The sequence below is a fragment of the Sorex fumeus genome, unplaced genomic scaffold (assembly GCF_029834395.1).
Source record: "Sorex fumeus unplaced genomic scaffold, SorFum_2.1 ptg000007l, whole genome shotgun sequence".
Taxonomy (NCBI): Eukaryota; Metazoa; Chordata; class Mammalia; order Eulipotyphla; family Soricidae; genus Sorex; species Sorex fumeus.
Genome location: NW_026606064.1, coordinates 11,272,047 through 11,292,114, shown reverse-complemented (window position 1 = coordinate 11,292,114; position 20,068 = coordinate 11,272,047). Strand labels below are relative to the sequence as shown.

General features: G+C 55.8%; 1 protein-coding gene and 1 non-coding gene across 2 annotated transcripts in view; both read right to left on the bottom strand.

Moving 5' to 3' along the window:
- Positions 1-6,394: 6,394 nt before the first annotated feature.
- On the bottom strand, positions 6,395-6,530 carry LOC130017292 (small nucleolar RNA SNORA2/SNORA34 family). Its single transcript, XR_008791376.1, has one exon. It is a non-coding gene; the product is annotated as a small nucleolar RNA SNORA2/SNORA34 family (small nucleolar RNA).
- An 8,279-nt stretch (positions 6,531-14,809) lies between these two features.
- The window catches only part of ALX4 (ALX homeobox 4), a 53,311-nt gene continuing 48,052 nt past the window's right edge, over positions 14,810-20,068 (bottom strand). Inside the window, exons 4-5 of the mRNA XM_056137859.1 lie at positions 17,416-17,544; positions 14,810-15,206 (exon numbers count right to left, since the gene is read on the bottom strand). Coding sequence (XP_055993834.1) covers positions 14,877-15,206; positions 17,416-17,544 — 459 coding nt within the window. The 3' untranslated portion in view covers positions 14,810-14,876. The remainder of the gene's footprint in view (positions 15,207-17,415; positions 17,545-20,068) is intronic.

The window sequence follows — 20,068 nt, the reverse complement described above, 5'->3', positions numbered from 1 at the left end:
TGCACGACTCTCCCTCCATCCCTGTGAATGGCTTTTTTAAAGAACGAGTCTTTTACCTGCAGTTTGGAGAGAAGGCTGTAGGGAGGGAAGGGGCTCAGACAGTGGCAACAAATCGTAGAGGGAAATATATATATATATATATATATATATATATATATATATATATATATATGGTAAAGGCCCTCCCGTTGATCGTCGATTTGCTCGAGCGGGCCCAGTAACGTCTCCATTGGAGACTTTGTTGTTACTGTGTCTGGCATATCGAATACTCTCAGTAGCTTGCCAGGCTCTCCGAGAGGGGCGGAGGAATCGAACTCGGGTCGGCCATGTTGGCCGCTTGTAAGGCGAACGCCCTACCCGCTGTGCTATATATACATATTTTCAGTTATGTATATAGGCATACCACATATATGCCTATATACATATTTTCAGATATGTTTATAGGCATACCAAAGCTCACATCACCCAAATTTTAACAACATGTTAGTGATATCCTATAGAATGTCTTACTGGCTCCTGACAAAATAAAATAATCTTCACACTGTTTTCTATATGAACACTCTTCTGTAAGCATGTTCAGCAGCTCTTCATAATAAACAATACAAGATATATTCTTTCATTTGTGTTTTGGGACAGGGATTGGGACTTGGAATGGAAACCTCCCAAATTTGGTGGTGGGAAGGTGTAATGGTGGTGGGATTGGGGCTTGAATATTAATTGTAATCAAATATCGTGAAGCAACTTGTAAAATGTCACTGACACTGTTGTTGTCATCCCATTGTTCATCGATTTGCTGGAGCGGGCCCAGTCACATTGTGAGACTTGCTGTTACTGTGTTTGGCGTATCGAATACATCACGGGGAGCTTGCCAGGCTTTGCCGTGCGAGCGAGACATTCTCGGTAGCTTGCCAGGCTGGAACTTGTAAGATAAATAAATTAAAAAGGTAAAGGTAAAAGGTAAAGGCCCTCCCGTTGATCGTCGATTTGCTCGAGCGGGCCCAATAACGTCTCCATTGGAGACTTTGTTGTTACTGTGTCTGGCATATCGAATACTCTCGGTAGCTTGCCGGGCTCTCCGAGAGGGGTAGAGGAATCGAACTCAGGTCGGCCATGTTGGCCGCTTGTAAGGCAAACACCCTACCGCTGTGCTTTTTTTTTAAAAAAAAAAAAAGGAAATTAGGAGGCTGCTGGAGGTGGGAGTGTCAGCTGAGCCCGGGTACTGGCTGAAGAGGTGGTGGGAGGTTCAACAGGAAGTCGAGCCTCTTGGATTCATCGATGAGTTTGGAAGCTGAAAATACTAGTGGACTCAAGGATTTGTCCTCTGTAAAAGGGCGGTACTATGAACTTGGCAAGCGGGAGGACAGGGAGCGTGGAGAAAGGAAACTTAGAGTTCTCGATGTGCCAAGTTTAAGATGTGTGCTGGACAGCTAGACGGTTGTGTCATTTGAGCAGTTAGAGATCTGGAGGTCGGAAGGAAAGTGAGAACTGCCAGGATGAGGGGATTTAAAACCAGAAGGTCATGAAGTCAAGGAGAAAAGGCCTGGAGCCGGATGACGAGTTCCCCCTCTAACGTTCACAGGTAGGGAAGAGAAGGCATCAGCAAAGAAAACTGCAAAGTGGCCATTGAGGGAGGAATAAACCCAGGGCGATGTCTGGAAAATAGACGGACAAATTAAAGACACACCTTGTAAACCCCAAAGCAACCCCGAGAAACATTTCTAAAAGAAGAAGAGCCGATAAATGAGTACTGGGAGAAGGGTCCCAGAAAAATAGGCAGGAAAAAGAGAAAGAGTTAACCAAGAACAGACAGGATAAATAAAAAAGTCAGGGAGTAGTCTTAAACCCAAACACCAATAATTAAAGTAAATGTAAGTGGTCTAAGCATTCTAATTATAGGGCAGGGATTATCATTCTGAATTAAATCGTAAGAGCAATTGCATGCTATCTTTATGGGAAGCACCATAAAATGCAGTTGTTAGAAAGGTTTGAAAAAAAAAAAGTCAAAGAAAACTAACGAAAAATCATAGGAAAGTGGTTATATCAATAAAGAACAAAAGAAACTTTTTTTTTCTTTTTCGGGGGGGTCATGCCCGGCGATGCACAGGGGTTACTCCTGGCTCTGCACTCAGGAATTACTCCTGGTGGTGCTCAGGGGACCATATGGGATGCTGGGAATCGAACCCGGGTCGGCCGTGTGCAAGGCAAACACCCTACCCGCTGGGCTATCACTCCAGCCCCCACAAAATAAACTTTAAAACAAGGAATAGTGCCAGGGAGGACAGAATAAATAGTCACTGGCCAACAGTGCTTCAAAGTTTAAAAAGCAGGGCCAGAGAGACATACAGTGGGGAAGGCACTTGCCTTACAAGCAGCCAACCCTAGTTCTAGAGTTTAAAGTGTTCACTATAGAAAAACCAAAACCAATATGATCTAAATATCACATTTCAAAAAACTAGAAAAAAAATCACAAACTGAATTCAAAGATCACAGGTAAGGTAAAGGTAAAGGTAAAGGCCCTCCCGTTGATCATCGATTTGCTCGAGCGGGCCCAGTAACGTCTCCATTGGAGACTTTGTTGTTACTGTGTCACAGAAAGAAAGAAAAAACTGAGAGTATATAAATAGAAAATGGACGAATGGTGGAAAGAAGTCCATTAAACAAAAGTTGGTTCTTCTGGAAAATTAATGACTGCTGTAGATTTGTTCAAGGGAAGAAAGGAAAGTGACAAGCTGTCCATATCAGGACATTGATAGAAATTCTAGAAATACAGAGAGGAGAATATGTATGAACAACTCTACAGTGATCTCCAGCAGAGATGAACGATACAGTCCTTTAAAAAGAAGCTGACAAACATGCCTCAAGAAGAAATAGAAAATTGCACATAGTCCTGTCACTATTCAATCGACCAAATCCACAATTCAAACACTTTGGAAAGAAGTATCCAAGCCTGCAGTTTTATGTGGCAAATTCTATTAAACAGCTCAGGAAGAAGCATCTACCAATCACTGTGGGATTATTACCTGTACATATTTGTATTTGTATATAAACACCTCCTTCTTTGCTTAATATTGCTGCATTTCGTGTTATGCACATACCTGTATAAAGATGTTTTTTAAATAAGGGTTTTTAAAAATCATCTTTATTGGCTGTTACCCCTCTGGAAAATTCCATGTTCTCTTTTGAGCACATCTTTCTCTCTCTAAATTTCTTTCATAAAAACCAGTTTGCTTCACAAGAAAAAAGGAAGATACACACCCCCCCCGCCACCTCCCCAAAAAGCCCTCATCTTCCTTTTTCTTTTTTGGGCCACACCCAGCAGTGCTCAGGACTTACTCCTGGCTCTGTGCTCAGGGCTCACTCCTGGTGATGCCGGGGAACCATGCATGATACCAGGGGTTGGACCTGGTGGGGCCGTGGGTCTGTGTACAAAGCAAGTGTTCTACCCACTGTATTATTGCTCCTGCTCCAGTTGTTGTCCTCAAACCTAAAGAGCTTGAATGCTTCCCATTTCATGGCCCAGATAAGAGTCCAATGTGGACTCACCTGCCCTCCAGCTTGCAGTGTGAGCATCCCAGGTGCTATTATAGATCACTAGGTAAGGACCACACCATGACCACTTATAATGGAATCGATATACGCATGAGACAAACCACTTTCCCTCCTGTCCGCTAGACAGGGCAGGCCTGGCTGAGTGACTTGCACTCACCCCTCCATGGAAGAAGCTTGGGGCAGCTGGGGTTTGGTGAAGAGAGCAGGAGGCTGGTGGTGGGAGGGAGTGGACAGGGCATGATGGGAGTTTGGGGCAGAAACTTTGGCCTGAAGAAACAAAGAGGGGCTAGAGAGATGGGGCGGGAGTTAAGGTTCTTGCTCTGCCCTTGGCCAAGCCCCAGCACCTCACTGGGTGCCATGAGTACCACCAGGAATGATCTCTGAGCACAGAAATAGGAGTCAGCGCTGCCAGGGGTGGCCCAAACACCACCCAACACACACACACACAGAAGCCAGAAGAACACACACACACACACACACACACACACACACACACACACCCCCCACATCACACACACACAGAAGCCAAAAAACCACATCACACACACACACACACACACACACACACACACACACACACACACACACAGAAGCAAGATCACAGACATCCCAGATTTGCAGGAGCACCAAGAATAGGGTGGGAAACTGGGAAAAGTGAGGCTAGAACTGAAAAGCAATGGGGTTCCATAGCTTGGCAGCATGAAGGTTTCTTACCTAGCTGCCGCCGCAGTGTTGTTGTTGTTGTTGCCGCTGCTGCTGTTGTTTGGCATTTGGCGATGCTCGGGGCTTACTTACACCTGGCTTGCACTCAGGGATCACTCCTGGCAGTGTTCAGGGAACCCTACGGGATCCCAGGGATTGAACCCGGGTCAGCTGCAGGCAAGGCAAGCGCCCTCCCCGCTGTGCTATGGTTCGGACCCCACCTGTGGTGGTTCTGAGAGCCACGGCCCTTGCATCTTTCTCTCTGGCATCAGCATTGGTGGAGAGAGTGTGACTGGCACGACCCCTCAGTCGTGGTCTCAGTAGATAGCGACAAGGTCCTGAGCCCAGCGGGAGTTTGCTGGCCTGAGCTTAGACCCTTTGGGATGAGGGACAGGGATGAGGTGGGGGGGGGGAGGGTGTCTCTCTGTGCCATCCCCTCACCCACCACCGACAGCAGCACCACCCTTGCTCCAGAGCTTGTCCACGCGTTGTAGAATCCATATGCGGAAGCCCAGCCTCCTGTGGGAGCGGGTTGGGAGAGCGTAGCTATAAGAAGGAATCAGAGCATCACCGGGCAACATCCCTGGGCTTCTGTGGAGAGGAGGGCACTCCGCTCGGCAGAGCCCAGAGGAAAGGCTGCCTAAGGACATGGTGGGAGGGGGCAAGAAGGCGGCTGTGGACAAGCCCGGAGGAGAACCCCCCCGCCAGCCGCCAAGGCTGCCAGCACCTCCACGACGGTGGGCTTCGAGCACAGCTGTCTGCTCCTCGGGCCTCCCAGCGCGAGGAATGTCGTGTGGCAGCCTGGCGGGCCGCCCCGGGCTCCACACCAAACCCCGCCCCACAAGTGCAATCTGGGGGGTAGGGGCGGGCATGGGGGTGCTCTCTCCCACCCCCCCACCGCCCGCTGCCTGTACCTCAGGGAATGGTGACACCCTTGGTGGAGCGTCTGCACCCTGCCCTCCTCCACCCTCGGGGCTCCTGGCTTTGCCATCTGTCCAACACTCGCCTTGTAAGTGACTGAGCTCAGTTTGATCCCCGACACCCGAGGGCACCCCAAGCAAACACCCTTACCCGCTGTGCCACGGTTCCGGCCCCACCCGTGGTGGTTCTGAGAGGCATGGTCCTTGCATCTTTGCTTTGGCATCATTGTTGGTGGAGGGAGTGAGGCTGGCAGGACCCCTCAGTAGAAAAAGACCCCTCAGTCTCAGTAGAAAGTGAGTGGGTGTAGCTCACCCCCCCCCCCAAAAAAAAAAACAGACTTCATCTTTATTTATGGCTCAGGATGTAACTCAGCACTTGCCTTGCATGTATGAGGTCCTGGGTTCGATTCCCAGCACTGCAAAAAAAAATATTAAAAGGCAAATATTTGAAGTCTTTTAAACTTAAGAACCTTCTGTGAGATAATCAGGGGGAGCTTGTGACAAGATCACAAGCTGAGAAAGGAAAATGGTTCAGTGCTCACAGGAGGCCGCAGAGCTGGTTATCCTTCCAGCCTGACCTCTCTGTTCACTCGCAGCTGGTGGCGGTGTTCCGTCCCGGGAAGGGAGTTTCACTCGCAAATTGACCAGACCCGATGTGAGGATGCAAATACAAGGCCCCTTTATTGTAGCTGGAGCTAGGGTCCAAGTCTGATCCAGCGCAGTGGAGTCTTGACAATGACCCCGACTCCAAATTCTGAGCAGTTTATATAGGGTTTGGTTATACAACAGCATTTTTTTCTAGGAACTGGCATTATGTTTCTAATTCTGGTCCCTGTCCAGTCCAGTGACTACACGCCATAGGACCTCTCTGCTTGGCTGGGCGCCACTATATATATATATATATATATATATATATATATCACTGTCTCCCATTGTTCATTGATTTTCTCGAGAGGGCACAAGTAATGTCTCCACTGTGACACTTGTTACTGTTTTTGGCATATCGACTTTCAGTATTTTTTTTTGCTTTTTGGGTCACACCTGGTGATGCACAGGGGTTACTCCTGGCTCTGCACTCAGGAGTTACTCCTGGCGGTGCTCAGGGGACCATATGGAATGCTGGGAATCGAACCCGGGTCGACCGCGTGCAAGGCAAATGCCCTACCCGCTGTTCATTTTTTAAAATTTTTTTTATTTTTATTTATTTATTTATTTATTTTATGGGTTGTTTCTTCCAAATGAAATAGCCATTCTTGGTGAGGTTCCAGAACAGCTAACAGATCACAGGAAGACAGTTCTTTGGGCCCTTGTTTGAAATCAACAGCTAGAGTGTAACTATTGATCTTCAGTCAGGGCCATTGTTTTTGGCATATCGAATACGGCACAGTTAGCTTGCCAGGCTTCGCTGTGCCAGCACGATACTCTCAGTAACTTGCCGGGCTCTCCGAGAGGGGTGGAGGAGTCGAACCAGGGTCAGCCCTGGTTGGCTGCGAGCTGGTTGGCAGCCCATATATATATATATGGGCTGGAGCGATAGCACAGTGGTAGGACGTTTGCCTTGCACACAGCCAACATGGCCGACCCAAGTTCAATTCCTCCGCCCCTCTCGGAGAGCCTGGCAAGCTACCGAGAGTATCTCGCCCGCACAGCAGAGCCTGGCAAGCTACCCATGATGCATTCCATATGCCAAACACAGTAACAACAAAGACTCCAATGGAGACATTACTGGGCCCGCTTGAGCAAATCGATGAACAATGGGAGGACAGTGACAGTGATATATATATATATATATATATATATATATATATATATATATATATTTGCTTTTTGGGTCACAACCTGGATTACCCAGGGGTTGCACAGGGGTTACTCTTGGCCCTCACTCAGGAATTACTCCTGGCGGTGCTCGGGGGACCATATGGAAAGTTGGGAATTGAACCCGGATCTGCCCCATACAAGGCAACTGCCCTAACCGCTATGCTCCAGCCCCATGCCCCCTACTCTGATAGGCTGTTCCCACGGGTCAGTTTATTTGCCCAGGGTGATACAGTTATCTGAAAAGTTGGGACTTTCTGATGGGGAAACTGAGACTCAGGCCTGCTGAGTTTTGGTCTTACAGTGGAGCCAGTCATGTCTCCCTTTCAGCGGCAGGGGTTGGGGTTCGGGGGAGGGGAGATGGGGGTGTCAGGCTCCATGCTCCCAACCCCTAAGAGGCTCCTGTCCCAACGCACCGGGGTATGGAGAACTGGGCTGCCACAATGTTTCAGCTTCGGCTGCCACATGCGTGCCCACGCGCATGCACACATTCATGTTCTTATTCCTTCCACGGTCTTAGGAGGCCGTCCTATCCCAGCGACAGTGGGGAGGTTGGGCAGGAAGGGAGCCCCAGGACCAGGGGAAGAGCGAGCAGGGAAGGGGGGTGGCGGGCTTTGCAGAGCCCCAGAGAGGGGCAGTGAGAACGCTGGAGCTCTCGGGGCCCATCTGCAGGGGGTGGGTGTGCCCAGCCTGAGCCAGCCCCACCTTCACACATGGCCAGCACCTGGCCCCGCGCCCGCCCTCCTTGGCGGGAGTCAGCCTTTCCTCCAGCCTGTGGGTCTGTGGTCTGCATGGAGCTCGGGGGAGAAAAAAAATAAAATAAAATAAAAATCTGTTTGGAATCATAATTCCTGGGAAAATGTCAGTGCTCACACCCATTGTCTCCAGTCTGGCATCTTGTCCTGTCTGCGCAGTTCGCTGGGAGCCCTATTTTGGGGAACGGGGCCTATTGTTCCCGAGCTGCTGAGCAGGCAAGTGTGAGGCGAGAGACCACCCCCACGGCACCCCCCACCCGGCCGCTCCCAGAGCAGACTCCGCTTCAGGACCTAGGAAAGGGGCTGGGCTCCAGAGCAGAGCAGCTTCTGGGGCAACCGTCAGCGGGCAGACGTGGCCTCAGAATGGCCAGGCCAGGCTGCAGAGGGGGACAAGGCTGGCTCAGAGATGTTGGGGATGCAGGCTCGACGCTCGAGGGCATCACAGGAGCCAGCCTCAGGACAGTCCAGCGCCAGGAACACAGAGCCAGGAGGGAGAGGGCAGCCGGATTCCCGGCTGGCCCCTAGCTGGGGGCTCAGCTCCCTCCTGATGAGTCTCAGGGGGGTCTGGCATAGCTTCTGGCTCTAGCACTGAGCTCAGGTGCCCCTACCCCCACCCAGCCTTCTACTTCCGGTCCTGAGCCTGATTTGGGGGCGGGTCTCCTAATACTCACCTCCCTGTCCCTCACTCATCTCCTCCTGCCTGGCTTCCCTGCCTGCTCACATGTGAATAGAACCAGCCCCTTTGGAGTCCTTTCGTCAGAGGGTTGGGGGCCGTGTCTCGAGTAATGAGTTAGCAGATGTTTCGTTTTTATTATTATTATTATTATTATTTTGGGGGAGGGATGGGAGACACACTTAGGCAGTGCTCAGGGCTTACTCCTGACTCCACACTCAGTGATCACTCACTCTTGGCAAGGCTCAGGGACCCATAGGGGGTGCTGGGGATTAAATCTGGTTGAGCTTCTGTGCAACGCAAGTGCCCCACCCGCTGAACTATCTCTGCGGCCCCAGGATAAGGAATCTAGAGCCCCCAGAGTGTCAGAGTCTGGTGGGAACTCAGAGGGACAGTGATTGACTTTAGAAATTGAGGTGAGGGGGTTGGGGCACCGTTTTTTTTTTTGAGGGGGTCCCAAAAAGGCAAAGAAGTTGGGGGTGAACAAATGTCATTTGAAGGGACTTCAGAGAAGGAGCTGGAGCTCTCAGATAAAGAGGCCGGCAGGGGTGGGGGCCAACAGAACAGGGCATGTCTCCCCTGGGCTAGTGATGCCTCCAGAGGGGTAGTAGGTGGCCTGGATGGCCAGGCAGGGAAGGGTGGGGCATGGTGGGGGTCCCGGGGAGCCCTGTGGCCAGGTGGGTGTCAGGGCGGGTGCACTGAGAAGCCCCAGGGGTCTGTGCCCCTCTCCTGCCGGTCTCTTGTGCATCCCAGAGAAGGGAGGTGCTCAGCCTCCACAGAGAGGAGTGAGGGTAATAAGGCGGTGCCCCCTGCTTCAGGGTTTCCCCTCTCTCGGCTTTATCCTGACCCGAACTTCCTGGAGGACTTGGGGCACAGAGACCAAGCATCGCTGTGATCCTGAGCCTTAAGAGGTGACAGTTATCATTCTTTCCCCTAACCCGGGCCATCCTGCCCTCCCTCAATCAGGACGCAGACTCTCCGGGAACCAAAGCCCAAGCGGGGCTCCGGGCAGGCAGTGTGACCGAGAAGACGGGACGCGGGGGATCCTCTACCAGGGCACTGAACCCGCTGTCCTGTGCGCACCTGGGTCCCCTGGGCTCACACACACAGCGGGGCTTAGCTGCCTCCTCCTCTTCCTCCTCCTCCTCCTCCTCTTCCTCCTCTTCTACCTCCTCTTTCTCCTCCTCCTCCTCCTCCTCTTTTTCCTCTCCTCCTCTTTCTCCTCTCCTTTCTCCTCCTCCTCTTTCCTTCCTCCTCCTTTCTCCTCCTCTTCCTCCTCCACCTCTTTCTCCTCTCCTTTCTCTTTCTCCTCCTCTCCTCTTTCTCTTCTCCTTTTTCTCCTCTTCCTCTTCTCCTCCTCCTCTTCCTCTTTATTCTCTTCCTGCTCCTCTCCTCTTCCTCTTCCTCCTCCTCCTTCTGCTCTCCTTTCTCCTCCTCCCCTTCCTCCTCCTCTTCTTCCTCCTCCTCTTTCTTCTCCTCCTCTTTCTCCTCTCCTTTCTCTTTCTCCTTCTTTCCTATTTCTCTTCTCCTTTTTTCTCCCCTTCCTCTTCCTCCTCCTCCTCTCCTCCTCCTCCTCCTCCTCTTTATTCTCCTCCTGTGTCTTTCCTCCTCTTCCTCTTCCTCCTCCTCCTTTCTCCTTTCCTCTTCCTTCTCCTCTTCCTCCTTCTCCTCTTCCTCCTCTCCTTTCTCCTCCTCCTCCTCTTCCTCTTTCCCTTCCTCTTTCTTTTTCTCTTTCTCCTCCTCTTCCTCCTCCTCTTCCTCTCCTTCTCTTCCTCCTCCTCTCTCCTTTCTCTCCTTCTCCTCTCTTTCTCTTCTCCCTTTTTTCGCCTCTTCCTCCTCCTCCTCCTCCTTCTCCTTTGCCTTGTCCTCCTCTTTCTCCTCTCCTCTCCTCTCCTTCTCCTCCCCCTCCCCCACCCCCGCGGGTAGACCAGCAGTCCCAGCACCTCCAATCCCCCATCTTTCCCACAGGAGAGCCAAGCTAATTCTTCTCCCTGCTCTACTCAGGGGTCTTCCATGGTGGGGGTGGGGGACCCCACCTCTTCCCAGAGTCACCTTCATGCAGAAAAACACATCTGGCTGGTCCGGTGCCAACTGGCAGCAGCACCTCCTCGCCGCCCACCCTTGCCTGGCCATCCAGGGCCTCTCCCCACCACTTCCCAGCCCTCTGGGGCTATCACTTCCCCCCGCGGAGCGTTCAGTCTCCAGCTTTGCTCTCCGATCATCTGCTGGGCTCCCCCAGACACCCAGTGGGCAGCGAGGTCAGCAACCTGCCTCTCCCGGAAGCCGGTCCCAAGCTCAGTGCCAGGCAGGCATCTGCTTGCCCTGGCCCTCCCTGCCCTGGACTCCCCGCGTGCCCCTGGACTCACCCTTGTCCACCCTTCAGAACTGTGCAGGACTCAGCCCTGACCCAAGTGTCCCCAGAGATGGTGGGGGTGCCGAGATGAGGGGCTTCCGGTCACTCCCCCGCCTCCCCCTCCCTCTCCGCCTGCCTGCTCTGCTATACAGACAGGTCCTCTGGGACGGAGGGGGCGCCCCAGACCCTCGCAGGCCACCCCCTCTTTGTGCAGGAGGCCCGGCTGGCCACCTGTTGTTAATCTAGCCTTGGTAATCCATTCTGTACTGTCAGCAGTTCAAAAGGGCACTGTTAGTATTTTTTGCCGACTTCAATTAACGTGAGATTTCAGAGGCCCCTCTGATCACATTTCATCTGTCACAGTCGGGAACAAAACAGACAGGGCCGGGTTGAGAGGAGGAAGGAGAAGGAGTTTATTGCCAACACAACCAAACAGATCGGGCGTCCGGCCTCGGGTGCTCTGGGAGCTGCCTGGGGCTTCCGCCTCTGTCTGGCCCCTCGGTCTGGGCCCCCAGGGCCCCCGAACCCCTCTCCCTCCCCCCAAAGATGTACGTGCAATAACTTACTTTGAAAAGGCAAGAACGTTTCTTTTTAATATTTTGCTATAATGTCGTTACATGGTGGTATAGGCAGTAAAACTTTATGGAACCAACCTCATTTTTTTTTTCTGAAAAATTTTTTTTAATATATATATTTTTAATATTCCACCCCAGGCCATTAAGCTAAAGGAAGAGTTTGCATCGATACAGGACTAAACTATCTTACAAGGACAAGTTAGTATTGGTTGAGGTTCATGTTCTGTCCACCCCGCCCCCTCCCCCCCACCCCACTCAGCCCTCCACTGCCCGCTCAAAACAGGCCATCAGACGTGGGAAACTGTCCTTCAAAATCAGTAGTATAAAGGCCTAGCTGTATGCGTGTACGTGGAGGGGGAAGCCGCGGGGAAGGGGGTCACCATCCAGTCAGGGGACTTCTTGGGTACCCCACTCTCTCCCGTCCTTCTGGAGAGGGGGGTGGTGGGACTCTGGCCAGGAAGGCTTCTCCATCTTCCTGTGCATGCAGTACGAATGAGGGGCAGCCTCTCCCCCAAAGACCTTGACCCTCAGCCACCCAGAGCCCCTTGAAGACCCATTTCCTCCCCCCCCCCAAAAAAAACCATCTATCCCGGAGGAAGAGTCTGCACCCCAGCAGAAAGCTCCAAAGTCTTCATAGAAAAGTTCCTCTTGTCTATGGGGCTGAAAGGAAGGGCAGCTGGGGACCGGGGTGGCCTCCCACTCCTTGCAGTGTCTTTAAACTAACCTGGCCACCGGCCTTCCTCACACCGGAAGCCTGGGCATGACAGCTGGGAATCAAGTATCACGAAGGGAGTCAAGCTTACAAAGCCCACAGCCCACAGAGGCCATGGAGACTTGGGGACGGGCCTCTCCTGGAGCGTCCCCCACAACCCCTCAGGTCTCCCCTCTCAGCCCCAAGGGTGGTGACAGCACCCCCGAGCTCGGGACTCTCTGTGAGACCTGCCCTGCTTCCCTCCTGACCCCTCCCTCCCGTCTAGCTGCCTCTGGGATGACCCTGGCCTGAGAGCCCACGCACACGGCACCTCCTTTATAGCTTATTTGCCCCGTGGGTCCCCACGGGGATGCTGCCGGCCTTCTTTGGGAGGCTCAAGAGCTGCTCACCCCGTGAGTGTGTCACTGCTCTGGGGTGCCCCCATCCTAGAGGGCAGGAAGCTGAGCTTGGCTGGCCACCTGGGGCGTCTCTGTGGAGCCCAGAGGGGTGCCGGCTAAGATACCTGTGTCCCCCTTGCCGCACTTTGCAGGGCTTAGATGTGGCTTAGGGACTTCCAGTCTCTGTGGGGAAGGGACTGGCCGAACTAGGAGACTCTTAAGTTTGTTTCAGGGCTTGGGAGGTCATCAGAGAGCTAGGCAGGCCCTAGAGGGCTGGGCTGGGATTCGAACAGGAGGGGATGACAGCACCTCATCCACATTTTAACCTTGGCTGGGCTGGGCGGCGGGCAGGTGACCAGAACCAACAGCCATCTTCAGTGAGAGGCTTTTCCTTTTAAAGTTTTGGGGTTCAAGTCTGCTCGACAGAAGTCTAGGTCAGCCCAAAAGCAACCCGCCAGAGGAACTGAGCACCAAAGTCCGCTCCGGAATGTTTTGCCCGGAGTCCTCACTCCACCCTGCCTCCTTGCCAGGCCTTCCCAGTTCTCTTTGCTGCGGGGCAGGGGGCTGGGGATGAGCAAACAGATGCTGTCAGGGCCCCTTGGAACCTCCAGGAGCTCATTTTAGCCTCAGGCATCCTTCTTCCTTGCTCTTCCCAAATTTGGGGGTGGGGGGAAGGGCGGGTCAGCACGATTTCAGTGAACCTCAACACTCAGAAAGGCTTCCTTAAGAAGCATTCCAAGATCCTCAACTCTACGAAGCCCTTATAAGCCAAGCCTTCCAGAACATTCCGTTCAGCATCCAAGCCCATTTCGACTTCCCTGAGGCCAGTTTGAGGGCTACGGTTCAAGAAGTCCAAGGGAAACCAGAGCAGTGCCCACCCCACCCCACCCCCGCCCCCACCATCCCCCTCCCCGGCCCTTGTTTCCGGAGCAGACGAGGACATGGGGGGGGGGGGGAGGTGAGTGGGATCTCCAGAGACCGTGAGTCACTCAGGGGCAGAGGCCCTCACTCCCCTACTTCAGTCCAGGAGGCTGCCCTGTGTCCAGGCCCTCGGAGTGTGACCCTGACTCTCCTCACCCACAGGGTCAAGGCCATGGGGGCAGGTCCTGAGTTCGGTCCCTCCATCAGTGTGGGTCAAAGGCAAGGTCGAGGACACTGAAGGAGACTGATCTCTCTCTCACCAGAGGCTGGTTCTTTCTGGAAAGGGCGGTGGGGCCATGGGTGGGGCCTCTCAGGTAGCCCAGGGCATGACCCAAGGTCAAAACTGAGCTGCCTTTGTTCCACAGACATCTGCTCAGGTCTCAAGGTGCCCCGGAAGGACAATCCTGTATACCTTTCCCAGGAGGGATCCCCTGAAAGGCCGTCTGCAGAACACTGCTTAGGTGACAGGGAGCCTGGTCCCCAAACCCCAGCAGTAGGTGAATCAGACAGACATGAACCTTTTGGCCCCACTACCCGCCCCCTCCCCAAAAAGGAGACACCCGCCCCCCAACCTTTCTTCTTGCAGACAAGGAAACCTATCCCCACCTCAAGTGACCCCGAGCAGTGAGTCAGCGGATGGTCTGGCTGGGGAAGAGAGTCCGGATTCAGAGCATCCCACCTGCAGGCTCCCACTAGGGCTGTGGGAGGGCCTGGGACAGCTCCTGACTGGGCGTGAATGCCCGGTCCACAGCGAATCCTGTCTCTGCTCCTGCTCCTCTGCCCTTGAGCCAGACACGAAGTTGCTTCCTATCAGGAAGCCCCAGGCTTTGCCTACGGGGGGAAGAGCTGGTGTATGCCCGAAACCCTGCCCCACTAGCCCTTCCTCTCTCTAGAAGCACAATTTTCTCCTTCAAGGAGGCGGTTACCATTGGGGGGGGGGGAGGGGGCCATGTTACCCCCCACACACATCCTCCACCTTCTGTGTCCACCCAGACCCAGAGTCCTGGGGTTGGGCCAGAAGTGGGAACCGAGGGGGCGCCAGGGTTGGGGTGGACCATATAGACAGCAGGATTCTTCAGCTGCAGTTTCTCGGCACAGGAAACAGCCAAGGCGGCGGGTGCGCTGGGTCCCAATGGGCCGCTTAACCTTGACTCATCAGGGAGGGGTTCAGCGGTTCAGGAGCGGAGGTGGGGGGGGGGAGGGAGAAAGGGGCTTCAGCTTAAAGTGGAGGCCAAGCTGCCAACTGGGTTCCCTGGCTCTCTGCGAGGAGGTGGGGTGGAGGGTTGGGGAGGGGGCTGTCCCCTAGTCCGGCTGAAAGTGCTGAGGGTCAAGCCCTCCCCCGGGGACAGACGGCTCCCGCCAGGTACCCCAGAGGACAGCCGAGTGGGAGGCGGGGCCCGGGAAGCGAGGGCGGGGCCGTCACTCCGGGGGGCGTGGCCTGGGCGTGGTCGGCGCCCCGGGGGCGGGGCCTGCGCGGGGATGGGGGAGTGGGCGGGGCCTGCGCGGCGCGGGGGGCGGGGCCTGTCAGGTGGCCCAGGAGATAGCCGCGCTGTGCTCCTTGGCCTTCATGCGCAGGGCAGCGATGCTCGACGTCTTGCGGTCCGGCTCGCCGTTGAGGTCGTAGCCGTTGAGGCCCGGGCTGAGCCCCGCGGCTCCGAACAGGCTGCCCATGTGCGTCTGGCCCACGTGACCGCCGGCCCCAGACACGCTCAGGAAGTCGGTGACCCCGCTGGCCCCAGAGCCGGGCGGGTGGGCGTGGGGGGACATGCAGGCGGGCACTGGGTCGCAGGGCACCACGCAGGCTGGCACCGGCGACGCCGCCCCGTTGTTGCCGATCCAGGACGGGTTCTGAATCTGGGGAGAGGGCAGGGAGAAAGGTCACTGGGGAGTGGACACCGGCAGACAGGCTTACCTACACCCCATTCCCCCCCACCCCCCCATGTAAGCCTGTCCCTTACAGCTCATCCTTACCACTGCACCGTTGCAGGGTTTTGTATTTTTTGAGGGGGGTGGGGGGAGCAGGGGGATATTTGCACAGAACTTAGGGGCCTCACATCTGCGAGACTGACTCACCTGTGTAGACAAGAGGCGGGCTGGGGTTCAGGCCCCCGCTCTGCCCTTCCAGAGTCAGCCAGGGGCCGAGAGAAATTCTCATTTGAAGCCCCGAGCTCCAGGCCCCATTGAGGGGCCAATGGGGAGAGCAGTGCCAATGGGCCTAACTGGGCAGAGATGCTCTCATTCACACGCTGACCCATACTCTCTTCCTCTAGGCAGGGCACAAGGGTCAGGCCTGGGTGCCCTTGTCCCGCCACCCCGGGCTGGCAGCTGTACACTGGGGATGAACTGGACATGCAGGTGGGGTGCTGGCCACCTGGATACCAGGCTTGCAGATTCTGACTGCTGGAGGGGGAGGGGAGGAATGGATATGTGTGGGGGGGAGGGTGGGTGCATGGGGTGGGCCAGGGGGCTCAATCAATTTTCCCAGAGCCAAGGCTGGCGAGAGATGAAAGTTCTAGGAGCTGGTGCCCCGGGTCTCAAAGCTCTCACTCAAGATAGAAGTGAGCGCCTGTGAGCACAGGATGGGGCTGGGCTGGACCCCCAGGCTGGAATGAGGGTGGGAGTATTTCGGACCACAGGCTGGGTCAGGGGGGCGGGGAGGTGGGACATCTAATCTCCCCTCTGCGCCACGGAATCCTCCAGCCTCCACTCCTGAGCCCTCTTGTCCTCTGAGAGTGCTCAGGTGAGTCTGAGGTCTGACTCCCCGTGGCCCTTAACTAACTCTGCTGGCTCCCTGCCCCCCTGCTGCAATGCACCCTGGGAAGGCACTTAAAAGCAGAGTCAGGAGCGACAGGACAGCGGGGAGGGCATCTGCCCTGCATGTGGCCGACCCGGGTTCGACCCCCGGCATCCCACATGGACCCCTGAGTCCCACTAAAATAAGAAAAGCAGAATGAGGGGAGAACTGCACCCCCAATCCATGCTCGCAGGTGGTCCTTGCCATATTCCTCTACTCCCCAGCTGCTCCACCACCCCAGCCCCTCTCTCAGGAGCTCTGGGTGCGTGAGAGGCAGGAGACAGGGATGAGCTGGTCCCCCTCCAGTCCCAGAGCTCAGAGGGGTCAAGACACGGAGTGGAGCTGGAGACTGGAGGCCAGCTTGGGGACAGGGGAGCTGCCGGTCAGGGTACCAGAGGGAGGGCCACGTCAAGGACCCAATACCCCTCTCTCAAGTGTCCCAGGGAATGACATCACTCAGCTCTTCCTGGGCCAAGTCTCTGAGCCTCAAACACCTCTGGAGTGGGGAACGAGCTGGCAGGGGGTTGTAGGAAGATGGACGCCCAGGAGAGCAGGCAGGGTGCAGGGCAGACACCGCAACCTACAAGCCACTGGGCTCTCATGGTGAGGAACTCAGACCTCACAGCAACGTTTGGGGAGGGGGGAGTGGAGAGAGGAGACAGTGAAGAGAGGAGAGAAGAGAGAGGAGAGGAGAGGAGAGGAGAGGAGAGGAGAGGAGAGGAGAGGAGAGGAGAGGGAAGAGGAGATGAGAGAGAGGAGAGAGGAGAGGAGGAGAACGGGGAGGAGAGAGAGGAGAGAGAGAGAGGAGAGGGGGGAAGAGTAAGGAGAGGAGAGGAGGGGAGGGGAGGGGAGGGGAGGAGAAAAAAGGGGAGGAGAGAGAAAAGAGAATGCAAAAGCAAGGATCTGGTTCTGTCCCTTTGTAGGAAAAGAGCCTGAGGCCCGAGGGAGGTTGAGGCAGATCTCAGCGATGGGTGGTCTAACCTGCGGGATTCAGGGCTTCCTCTTCTCCCGCCCTGGCACAAGCCTTCCCAAGCCTCAGGAAGGCGGGGACTCCTGCCCAGGGGCCACTGACCTCTCTCCTGTATCGCCACCGGAAATGGGGCCAAGGAACAGAGGAAGGGGCTACTCTCCCTCCCCTAAAGTCCACCACGCCTGGACACTCACACAGCTCTTAGACATGGCTGCGACTGAAGCAGATGCACCCCTGACCCCCGCACTGGAGCCCCGCGCCCTGTCCCCAGCGGGGGGGTGGCCAGGGCAGGACCTTACCTGGGCATAGTTCTCAGCTCGGGTGAGGAGAGGAAGCTCGTAGGCCGTGGAGAAGTGGGTCCGGACCTGCTGCATCTGCCCGAAACGCTCCCGCTTCCGCCACTTCGCCCTCCGGTTCTGGAACCAAACCTGCAGGACAGGGCAGCGGTCAGCCCCCACCAGGAGGCCCGGCCTCTGAGCCCCTGCTCAGGCTGCACTCTGGAGTGTCTGTCTCGGTCTCCATCCTCGGGAGTCATGGCATAGCGGGGAGAGCATGTGCTTTGCACACAGCCGAACCGAGTTGGATCCCCGGCATCCCATATGGTCCCCCTGAGCACCGGCAGGAGTAACCCCTGAGTATCACCAGGGGTGACTCAAACACCATTCCCGCCCCTCCCCCCGCCCCTGAAATACAAGATCATTCCATTCTCAGCGCTGACTTGGGAAGGCGGTTCACTCCCAGACACCCGTGGGTGTGGTCTCAGGCCTGTCTGTTCATTTCCTGGAGGGCTTGGAGAGGGTGTTGGGGTCCACCCAGCAATGCTCAGAGGCTACTCCTGGCTTTGTGCTCACTAGCGGCCCCTGGTGGGAGCTAGGGAGACCTTAGGTGATGCGGGGATTGAACCAGGGTCTAGGGGATGTTCTGGGCTAGTGCTTTAGTCCCGTACTAGCTCATGAACACAAGTTCATTTTGCAAAGTTTCAGAAGCTAAGGCAGGCACTGTGCTCTCTCTCTCTCTCTCTCTCTCTCTCTCTCTCTCTCTCTCTCTCTCTCTCACACACACACACACACGTGCGCGCGCGCGCACGCATGCACTACACACTCTTCTGGTCACCAAACAACCCCAACACGGGGGCACCTAACCCGCTGGGCCCCCCATGCTGCCGTGAACTGTCTCCAAGGTCCTCTCAAGTAGCTCCACTTTCCTCCGATAATTCTGACTCCCTGGGGTTGGCAGGCGTGGGGACCCGACACAGAGATGGGCCGAGAGCCCAGCCTCCACCCTGCCGCCACCACGTCCTCCCTGCCACCCTGCAGTGGGCAACAGTCTCCCAGCTGGGCAGCACCTGTGGGTGGGCGGGGGGGGGGCTGGGGGAATAAAGGACCAGCTTCCTGGAAGAGGGCGCTGGAAGGGTGTAGAAGGAAGCAGGGTCACCTTTGCAGTGCAAAGACTGCCTGGCCCTGGTGTGTCTGAGCGTGGGTGGGCAGGTGCCGGCTGACGTGGGCATGGTTCCTGAGCTCTGGTGGTGTTGGCGGGGGCTGCTGACTCCCTTCTCTTGGCAGTAGCGTTTCCAACAGGCAGAGAACTCCCCACCCCCACCCCCACCCTCCAAGATTCCCTCGGGGCCTATTAGCCCTGCTTGGGATTGGGAAGCAGGGGTGAGTGGGGGAGCTGGGAGGATGGAGGAGGGAGGGAGGCCCCCGTGTCCAGGCAAGGCAGCCCCCACAGCCAGATGCCAGGGTGCCCGCGGGCTCGGTGGATGGAGGGAGACACAAACGGAGCCTGGTACAGGCCCCTCTTGGGCAGGGTCCCCATTGGGCAGGCAGAGACCCTTCCCATCCAACAGAACCAGAGCTGGGGCTGAGTTCCAGAAACATCTCCTGAATCGGTGTTTTCTGGAGTCTGGGCCTGTTCTGGGGCCTCGGTGTCTCCATCTGCAAAATGGGACCAGTGCCTGGGCCTGTTGTTTGGAACAGGGGGATCCAGGGGCGGCGGCAGATGGGCAACGCAGGCAGAGGTTGGTGGGGTGGGGTGGGGTGGGGCGTCCTGTTTGCGTAGAGCTCCTGCCCTTCCTTGCTATTTTGCCAGAGGAATGGAGTTGATTTGTGTGTGTGTGTGTGTGTGTGTGTGTGTGTGTGTGCGTGCGCGCGCGCGCAGCGCGCGTTTGTGGGGGGGGGGGCGGGGAGAAGGGGCACACCCAGACGTACTCTGGGGTTACTCCTGGCTCTGCATCACTCCTGGGCTCCGGGGACCCTATGGGGTGCTGGGGATGGAACCCGAGTGAGCTGCATGCAAGGCAAGCAAGCACCCTACCCACTGCTCTCTCCAGCCAAGAGGTTGGGGTTTAAACAATACAAAACAAAAAGCCAGCGGAAGTGGGGTGAGGGTGGGATGTCGGGCGTCCCCCCACTTTTAAAAAATTAATTAATTTGGGTCACACCCAGCGATGCTCAGGGGTTCCTCATGGCTCTGTACTGAGGAATTACTTCTCGCATTGCTGGGGAGGGGGGGAACCATGTGGGATGCTGGGGATTGAACCTGGGTTGGCCGCGCGCAAGGCAAATCCCTCCCCACTGTTCTATCGCTCAGGCCCTGTGGCCCCTCAATTTCGTGCCTAGTCCCACGTCCACTTCCGAGCGTTCATGCACGCCCAGGTCCAAGTACTTGCACGTCCGTTTCTCCCCGTCTCTCCCCATCTCCCTCTTCTTTCTCACCTTCCTCCTGCCTTCTCCTGAGACCATCACCCTCTCCTGGGCTGGGCCTCTTGGCCCCCTTTCCTTCGGGGGCTCCCAAGGTCCAGGTCCGGGCCCCCCCCACTGCCTGAATGGGACCCCCCCCTTTATCAGTGGCTGGAATGTGGGGGGCTGAGGGCAGGATGAGAGCGTGAAGCAGCGCAGCGTGTTTTCATTTCGTGTTTAATTTCCTGCAGGCTTAGTTCAGTCTTTCCGCAGC